The sequence below is a fragment of the Vigna angularis genome, chromosome 7 (genome assembly GCF_016808095.1).
Source record: "Vigna angularis cultivar LongXiaoDou No.4 chromosome 7, ASM1680809v1, whole genome shotgun sequence".
Taxonomy (NCBI): domain Eukaryota; kingdom Viridiplantae; phylum Streptophyta; class Magnoliopsida; order Fabales; family Fabaceae; genus Vigna; species Vigna angularis.
In genome coordinates, this window is record NC_068976.1 from 11,379,981 (window position 1) to 11,390,370 (window position 10,390).

Consider the following 10,390-nt stretch of genomic DNA (forward strand, 5'->3'; position numbering starts at 1 on the left):
ACACTACATCTAGTTTTAGGACAAGTTTCCAAAGGGCAATATATATATATATATAAAAACAAAAGTGCAACAACCAATTTATAAATAAGGTACAATATACATAAAAAATAGAAAAACGAAACTAACCTTGAAGGTGGGTTCGCCATCGGAATAAAGCGCCGTCGCTAGTGAGGAAGAAAGAAGAACACATCGATGCTCTAAAGTTGATCTATGCACAAAATCAATCGGTCAAAACGAAAGAAAAATATACCTAAAGTATTCAATAAATGTGCATTTGTGTTAAATGAAAGAAATAATTACCTTTGGTGGTCATGAAAATGTTCACCGGAGTTGTTTACACTCGTGGAAGAAGGATTTGAGTAGAGAAAGTGAATGAAATGAGGTTCTGAGCAAAATAAATACCAATAGGACATACCCTCTAATTTGCTCAAAACTTCATTTTTTGTGTTCTTGAACACCATTAGACGTTGGACTTACCACCCACTTACGTCTAATTAGTCCAAAATGTAGTAAAAGTCTTTTTAGTTCATGTTTTTAATGACTCACATAGTAAGATATGACATTAGACAAGTGAACCATTGACGTCAAATAGTTGTATGATGTCGAACATGTAGACCATCGACGTCAAATAGTTGATTTTATTTACAAAAATGTCATCGATCATCTTTAACGTTGACTGTTTTGCGGTCTGACGTTAAACGTGTGAAGTTGAAGACAAATTTTGCACTAATGTCAAGTCTATTATTCAGAGCTTTAAGTTTAGTGTGATGAACTTGAAACTCACCACAATGTTGAGTTTGTAGAAGCTTTAAGTCTTATTCAAATTTATACTATATAATAGTTATTACCTATTGAAATTCTCTAAGTTTTTCTAGAAAAATGCCTCCATATAAGTATTGATAACACTCACGATGTGAGAATCTATTCCTTAGTATTATGACATTGATGTTTGGGTCTTGCATTGAGTAAATATTGTATGTAACATGGTTGAAGAATAGTTTTATCCAAACTTTATGATAAATGCCAAATATTTTTATTAAAAATGTATGAGGTACTTCCAAGATCAACAAAATAAGATTTTTTCTAAGAGTTAGAATTAATAACTAATAATTTATTATCGATTAAGTTAAAATCTACTTGCAGAAAATTTTCTAAAGCTCAAATCAATAAGAATTTAAAAAGAATACTTTATAATATATAAATGAATAAAGTTAAAAAGAATACTAAAATTTAATAATATATAAATGAATAAAGAGAATTAAGTGAATAGTTTATTATAAATTATAATATATTGAATATAAATTTCTTGGATCCATAAATAAAGAACATATAAAAAATTTAGCTATCTTATGTAACATCCCAAAATATAGTATAAACTATATTATAGATCTATTACAAATAATAATATAGAAGATCAATTATCCATGAGTTGTCAAAGTATTTTAACAATACAACTATCCAAAATAACTATAAAATTAAAATCTTTAAGAAAATAGATATTACACAAAACATAAGAACAAACCGATCGGTTTTACAACATCATGTATAAATCGAACGGTTTACAAAATGTAAACATTAAATCTGATGACCGATCGATCCTAACTAAACTGTAGGTTTAACGTCTTCCAAAACCTGCTCTAATGAATAATCATCACCTTTTGCTCATATTCACAGGATGATCATTGCAATAGAGAAGTCGACCGAACGGAAAACATAAGACAAGACAGGAAAAGTAGGGTAAGCTAGAGTAATTTAATTAATCCAATAAAACATATAGTTCAAACAAATACAAGAGTAAGCAAAAGCCAATCATGTCAATCATGCAACAACCAAACATACATTTCCAGCAATGACCGAACATATAATATATGCAATGACCGACCACTTTTACTCTGACTGTCCGAACTGTATGAATTGTGTAGCTACGACGTTTTTGCACCTGGTTAGTGTAGTAGTTGGGATGCCCTCAACAGCTGCAACCGGGGTTAGTCCTTTTATACCTCGCCCAAGTTACATTTGTGGACTAGGACCTCCTACCATTCTCACACATGAGTTACTTCTCTCTACGTGAGAATGAGTAATAACAAAATATCAAGATAAACGCCAGCTTAGCAATACCCACATTCATACTCTACAATCCCATAACCACTCCTAAGATATTCCTCCTTGGAATTCTCTTCTACATTACTTAAAACGCCATCATCATTATATAACATATAATTCCATTCAACAATCATATCTTTACTCATACAATCGAGAACTCTGTGAACGTTGGAGACCGAACGAAAAGATCAACATAATTCATGCACAAGACCGAACGGGAGAAACCCTCCCTACATAAGAACATGACCGAACGGTCATTTAGAGAGAAACTCAAGCAGGAATCGAACAATTGAACTTATACCGAGTACTTATTATTTAGAACGAACACTATTGGCTTAGATCGAACGCCATTGGCTTAGGCCGAACACTATTGAAATAGGCCGAACACTATTGAAATAGGCCAGACATTATTAAAATTGAATACAAGTATCAGACTGAGTACTACGAAGAGATCGAGTGCTAGTACAAGATCGAGTGCTAGTACAAGACCGAGTACTACCAACAACAAGCGCTAGTACAAAACTGAGCACTACCAATAACAAGCGCTAATACAAAACCGAGCACTACCAATAACGAGCGTTAGTACAACACCGATCGCTAACACTAACATAACTGCTAGTACAAGACTGAGCGCTAACACTAGCATAATTGCTAGTACAAGACCGATCGGTCATTAACTGAAATCCCACAGAAGCAAAACTCAATTAAGATCGAACACAATATAAACTTAGCACTACTAAGAAACAAACGCTAATACAAAACTAAGTACGGCTAGAGACCGACCACCCACCTAATATTGAACACATTTTCCCCAATTTCACCATCACCCTTCCTCACAGTTCACTCGGCCATTGAACCAAAATTCTACAGAATCCCAAACCTCATGAACATAACATATAAAAGTTCACACCAAGATCACCGAACATCAAATAATTCATTTTCACACACATGCAGAATCATCAACAACATATTCATACGTCAAAATCAAGTAATTAAATTAGCTAGTTTCCCTTACCTTTTTAACCGAACAATAACTCAACTCACAGCAGAATTCGTTTCCCCAAAACCAAAACTTTCTAGAATACCTATAACCCACTGATCACGAAGGAATAATCAATCAACAGACCAAAACATGATCAGAATTTGTGAAGATGAAACAGATGAACACATGTAACCAGAAATTTGACTTGCATGTGTCCGGAAACAGATTTCTTAGGAAGAGAATGAACTTACTGACTCCAAACTTGAATTTGATCGGTGAAGATGGAAGATTTTGCACTTTGATTACTCAACACTATCAAATTGAAAATCAGAAGAAGAAGAAAGTGATAATTTTGTAGAGAGAAGGAAGAGAGTTGTAGAGAGAAGGATGAGAAAAAGATTCAGGAATGTAGAGAGAAGAAGTGCATGCAGAAGAAAGTGACATAGAATTTTGAAAGGTTCCTTTATATACTATCGTCAAAATCGATGGACCACTCAACTACGCATGCCTATGTTCCACTTTCTAAGTTTCTAAAATTTTTACGCATACACCTGGCTGAATTTAATCGTCATGAAAGCCTTAAACAATTTTTATTGTCTAAAATTTGAAATTATGATAGACAATTTAGTTACAATAAATTATGTTATATATATATATATATATATATATATATATATAATTCAGATTTGATAAAATATTTTCTAATATCTGAAAAGATAGTACACCCAGATTATATGTTTTAACTTTTAATTATCTCCACACTTTTTGCTACAACAACTAGTATAATTTTTGGTCTAAATATATTCGAGATTTCATAGGAGCAAAACGAAAATACTTTTGGCACCAACCAACCATCTTTGTAATGTTTTTGACTTTGCATAGTGAAGGCATTTGAGTGCAGAAAAAGTTACGGAAAAACGACAAAATACCCGTGTGATACACGTGCTCGAAATTCGCGTTGTCGTGCCACTTCCCACAACCTTGATTAGTTGTCTTTTAACTGTGTTCTAGGCGTTGTTGGCTCAACCTCAAACAAAGTTCACTGCCCCACACATCAACCTCAAAGTCCTTCACAACACAACACACAATCATAATAACACTTCCTGCAACTACATTTTACTTGTTCCCAAAGAAAAAGAAAAACAACACTTTCTCTAAAAGAGACCATGTTTGTCCTGGAGAATGGTGCGAAGAAGGGGGAAGACCCAAGGCTTCAGGCCATCTCCCAAGCCATCAGAGTGGTGCCTCACTTCCCCAAACAAGGTCTTAATTTCATCATTATAATAATACTAATGTCTAGGACTAATACTCAAGATAGTAATACTCGTGAATGATGATGATGATGCTTGGTTTCTTCCAAGTTTTTCTATTTTTCATTTCTTACCCATTATGCTGTTGTTATTAAATTAAATGAACCACAGGAATAATGTTTCAAGACATAACAACATTGTTGTTGGATCACAACGCGTTCAAAGACACGGTTGACATTTTTGTTGATCGTTACAGAGACATGGATATTTCTGTTGTTGCTGGTAATCTAACTATACTTTACTCTAACTTCCTCTGCATGAACGACCCTTTTAGAATTCAGAACCATGTTTTCATCTTTTTTATTTAACTCTTAGTTATTGTTACTACTGAAAGACTAGCAAATATGAGTACTGTAGTGTATGTATGGAGTTCTTTGCATGAAAAATGAAGTAAATTTTGTGGGAAATTGAGGTTCTGCATCAGCCATTTTCTTCTTCTGCTTTAGTTTTCAAAAGGGTTTCTTTTAGCCTTGTTTTTTAACGCAACTGATATATCAAATATTCATAGTGTATCTGTTCTTAGTCCTCATTATATATATGTTGAACTGTTTTTCTTAGTCATTGTAAGGGGAATGACTGTTTAAGCTTTATGTTGGGTAAGAACTGAGTGAGAGTAACTTTGTTCTGGTTCAACTTGAGAGGTACCTTTAGGAAACAGTTAAATCAAACTCAGACATGATAACAAAGTTGTATCTGTCCGTAATTTTCCATAATAATAAATCTTGTGTTGGAGTCACAATCACAGTTGCATGATAAGCCATTTTAACTTTTTAAGCAAAAGATGCATTCATTGAATCTCTAAGTTGCATACCTTTCATGAAGGGACACTGAATTAAACTATTCAAATGGCACTACTAAATCATGTTAAGATTATGTTTTTGGCAAATCCATTTGCACTTGCAACCCTGTGAAGATGTTCAATATCTTAATAATGATGATCCTTCTCAGTTAGGAAATGTTGGCTTTTATTGGTTTACATGCTAATGCAATTGGATTGTATTGGATTATATGAAGGGGTTGAAGCCAGGGGATTCATTTTTGGTTCCTCGATTGCGTTAGGCATTGGTGCCAAGTTTGTTCCTTTATGCAAACCTGGAAAGCTGCCAGGTATATCTGTGTTGTGTTGAATGTAATTGAGCACTACTATTACTCTTAATTAATCTGTTTTAATTTAAAACTAGAATGTACCAAACATAGGCTAAAAGAAACAAAGAGCATTTTGGGTGGATGGCAGGGTCTATTCTGAGTGGAAAGGCCTTGTCATAGTCATATATAGTTTGATCATTCATTATTACTTTGGGTGCTGTTTTACTGTTAATGTTTGTGGATTACTAGTTCATCACAACTCATTTGGCTCCACCTTTAGCATTTTTTGTTCTTAGAGGAAGAACCTAAACAAGCTCCCAAATGACATACATATATATGGAACTCATCATTTTAATTGGAATAGATTTTTGTGGATGTACTGTTCTTGATCTTCATTGAGCAATCTAATCAATATAAATCCACTATTTGACATAATACAATTCATTCTGGTTACGAAAACAAGATACTAAATAAAACATGTTACTCACTTTGAAACTGTTCATTTTCTTGTAAGTTGAAAGTAATACTCACATGAACAAGATTCTTAGAATCTTTCAGCTGTGTCTGTCAATTTAAACTGCTACTTGTTCCAGTGCATTGATTTGGTCTGCAAAGTGATGCCTAATCTTTGACTTGGTTCATGTTTAGGGGAAGTAATTTCTGAAAAATATGTTCTAGAATATGGCACTGATTGTTTGGAGTTGCATGTTGGGGCTGTTCAGTCCAGCGAACGTGTCATAATTATTGATGATTTGGTGGCCACAGGTGGAACTCTATCAGCAGCAATTAGACTTCTAGGTGATTTGCTCTTGCAGCCTTTTATGATTGAAATAACTCTTTTGTTCTATATTCTCTTTTGCAAGAAAAAATCTCTTATAAAGTCAATGTGTTTCTGTGGTGAGTAAATAAAGATGCATTCAGCTTTGATTTCTCATGATTGTAGACCATGATTCACTTTAAATTAAGGGTTCATACATGTAACTGTCTTGTCACACTCCTAGGTAACTACTAGAAATAAAAAGCATGTTTAAATATATATAAAAAAAAGTTTTATGAATTAACCCCCATTTTTTGTTATTGTTCCTAAAATGGTTAAGTTTCTTTTCAATTGTAGAACTTGCTGGTGCTGAAGTAGTGGAGTGTGCTTGTGTGATTGGTCTTTCTGATCTCAAGGTAACGGCTAAACTGAATCAATGTTTTTGTAAGTTGTGTTTTACTAGCTAGTCTTAGAAAATTTCATCTTGTTCTTGACATGCTAAAGTAAAGTTCTTTACCAAATTCATTACCTTTTTCTCATACTACGAGTGATCCCATAATGGTTAGAAATAAGTGTTGGAAATCCCATGTAAGAACAAATTACAGTATATGAAATAAGTGTTGGAAATCCCATGTAAGAACAAATTACAGTATATGAGTGTGGGTGAAATCTCACATTACTCAACTTAGGATTGATTTAGCATTAATCTTACTACTTTAATATCATTTTAAGATATCTATAGTTTGAAACTATATAGCAAATATCGATTGGTATGTTCCATGATGTGATTTATAAGACATGATTTCTTATTTTCCTTTTCAAATCAATGGAAATGAAACACAATAGCCTTCTTTCAGGTACGAAGCAAGCTTAATGGAAAGCCACTTTATATCCTTTTGGAGCCACGTCAACTAGAAAATGGTTATTGAAGTGGAAAGTGAAATTACACACTACACATGAAGAAATGGTTGCATATAATGACCCTTTGGAGTTTGGTGAACTCTACAATGGCTTTGTTTGGAGGTCTAACAATGTCAACACGTTTAGGATTTCAAACATCCTTAGCCAATGAAGGAATCGTTATGCTAATTTAGAGACATTTCAATAGAGACCAAATGGTACCTTAATTTATTCTTTATGGAACTTGATGTTCTTATCCCTTATGTTTAGGAGTTATGATTAATATGTGCGCCTCAAGTCAAGATTGAACTTCCCTTTGGGCTGTTTCATATTATACACTATTAATGTTCAACACAGTAAGTTTTTTTTTTAACATATGCTTGTATTGTGGCTTGTCACTTTTTTAAGGAATAAATTAAGGGTTTTGGCTTGGAAAATAGAAAAGATTTTAAATGGTATCGGTTTTTCCTAATGTAATAAGTTTAGATTCTTTTTTTATAATAAGACTTTTCTTCTTTTGTTCATATTTGTATAAGTTTTGTTGACAGTTGTTTTCTCTTCCCATATTCATAATTGTATATGTTTTTTGAGAAGCTATTTTATTTATTTTACATGAATTTGGTTTGGTTCAAATGTTTTTTTTTCTTTTTTTATTGAATTTTTATGTAAGGTCAAAATGATAGAGGTTATTTAAAATATAAGTATATCTGAAATGTCAAAATATATAGTAATACTTAACATAAATTTTATATAATAAATACAATAAAGGTTTTGTGAGATAATAATTTTATATTTTTTCCAAATATATAATATGATAAACAATAACATGTGATGAAGTTAAGTGTAAATTGTAGTACCTTGAGTATGTTTGATATTTATGGTTAAGTTGTTTCAATAGTAAGATCTCTTTTTGGATTTGTTTCCATTCATAACTTTAAAAGTAAGTATTAAAAAAAAGTTTTTGGTAAAAATCTCATCTAAAAATAGCGTGTTAAATGAAAAAATATTGCACACATTTTGGTTTTAGAATGGAGGCACAATAATCTCACAAAGAAAAAAGTGAAGGCAAAGAAACGTCATTTTCCTTCAATAAAAAAAAGTTGGTTTCAGTTCTTGACATATAAAGAAGTATAAAAGAAATGTTGGGGCTCGTGTATGGTTGGTATGTAAAGCTTTATATCATGAGATTGTCTAGATTAAGTAAAATAATAATAGAAAACTAGATTGTTTGAATTAAAAAGAAAAAAAAGTAAGGTGGAATAACAAAAAATTGTTATTAATTTGTTAACACGATATAATGAAAACTATTAATTTGATCATTTATAAAATTATTAAAATATTCTAGTATGAAAAGTTAAATAGAATTGAATGTTAAAAAATATTTAAAGACTCATCGTTATGAGATGAGTATCTATTTATAAAATAATCACCGATTATTTTATATCATTAGACTCCTTAATTTTATAAAGTAATATTATGTAAAAAATATATTTTTTTAAATAAATAAATATATATATATATATATATATATATGATATAAAAATCTTAGGATAGGCAGGTACTTCATTTTCATAAACTTTTCTACTATCATTCTCTCTAAGTTAAATATAATGAAATTCTTCCAATTGAAGGTGAAATTCTACTCCGCCATAATTGCGAACAAGTGTAAGTTTAATTGTCCTTGAAAGCTTGGATGAGTTTATGTTTTCTCATAATCTTTCTTGATGAATTTTTTGAATGAGAGAAATGTTGTCTAAAATTGTTAGATAAATGGGAGTAAAGATTTGAGTTAGAGCGTTCATCTATGATAAAAAGAGTTCATGAAATTCAGGTTATTAGAAGTTAAGATTCAAAATTAATATATGAGATATGTAGTGAGATGGTTGGAAATTCAAATGTGAGTTAAGTTTTGCATTTAATAGAAATAAAAAAGTGAAACATATATAAAGAGGAAGACTCATGAACGTATTTCTTTAATGTTTTTGGTTGAAAGTAATGTTATTTTTTTATATGATTGGACTTATATCTTATTAATATTGTGTCTTTCCGATGAAACCTCTCCTAACAAATATACCACTTTAAAAACTATTATAGCAGATCATAGAACATTTGGCACTTATGAGAGTAATGCTACAACTAATGAGATAGTATCAATAACATTAGAAAGTTTAGTTGAAACAAAAGAAATACACTATGATAAAAGAAAAAAAAATGATGTAGATCAAGTGACTCAGACATGAAATTAACAATGTTTATAAACCTAGCTATATTGTATTTTGATACCTATAACTCAAGCAAGCATGAAATTAGTTTAATTCTATGTTGATTGCAACTACTGTATGGATAGAATGAGATGAATTTGATTATATGGATTAGGGGTGGACAAATAGAACTGAACTGCACTGTACTACTAAAATCTATACTGAACTAAAAACTAATTTGTATAAATTGAACTGAGTTGTAAAACAGTTCAGACAAACTGAACTGAACTGTTTTTTGTTTTATCAAACTGAACTGAACTATACTAAATTGTACTAAACTACAATATAAACACTGAACTACTAACTATACTAATTTTAAACTGAATTATACTAATTTTAAACTGAATTGTACTAGTTTTTAAACTGAATACTATAACTATACATGTTCTTTTTAATTGAAATTTATTTTAATATTTATTTTATTTTAGGCTTAATTACCTACTTAGTCCCCATGTTCAGAGGTAATTTGCTGTTTAGTACCCGGTTTTAAAAATGTAGGCATTTGATACCTATGTTTTGAAATTTGTATCAATTGAATCCTACCCACTTAACGCCGTTATAAATCTAACGTTTTTCTGACATCAACTTTGAATTGTGGACGAGCGGTTGTGGACGAGCGTCCTCTTAGTGGACGAGCATCGTTGGACGAGCGTCCTCTTCTGCCTGACTGGGCGTTCGCTTCGCTGGACGAGCGTCCTCTTCCGCCTGACTGGGCGTTCGCTTCGCTGGACGAGCGTCCTCTTCTACCTGACTGGGCGTTCGCTTCGCTGGACGAGCGTCCTCTTCTGGCGTTCGCTTCGCTGGACGAGCGTCCTCTTCTGCCTGACTGGGTGTTCGCTTCGCTGGACGAGCGTCCTGATTGGGCGTTCGCTTCGCTGGACGAGCGTCCTGGGCGTACTTGCGTCCACAGGGCGAGCGTTATCAATTGCTCGTCCACTAAGAGGACGCTCGTCCACTACCGCTCGTCCACAATTCAAAGTTGATGTCAGAA

At 32.4% G+C, this 10,390-nt stretch overlaps 1 protein-coding gene across 1 annotated transcript; it reads left to right on the forward strand.

The window, feature by feature from the left end:
- Positions 1-4,189: 4,189 nt before the first annotated feature.
- Positions 4,190-7,524, forward strand: LOC108337648 (adenine phosphoribosyltransferase 5). Its single transcript, XM_017574216.2, has 6 exons — positions 4,190-4,348; positions 4,507-4,617; positions 5,410-5,502; positions 6,130-6,279; positions 6,596-6,654; positions 7,096-7,524. Exons 1-6 carry the CDS (start codon positions 4,252-4,254, stop codon positions 7,165-7,167), a joined length of 582 nt encoding a protein of 193 aa, XP_017429705.1. The 5' UTR covers positions 4,190-4,251; the 3' UTR covers positions 7,168-7,524.
- Positions 7,525-10,390: the final 2,866 nt, after the last annotated feature.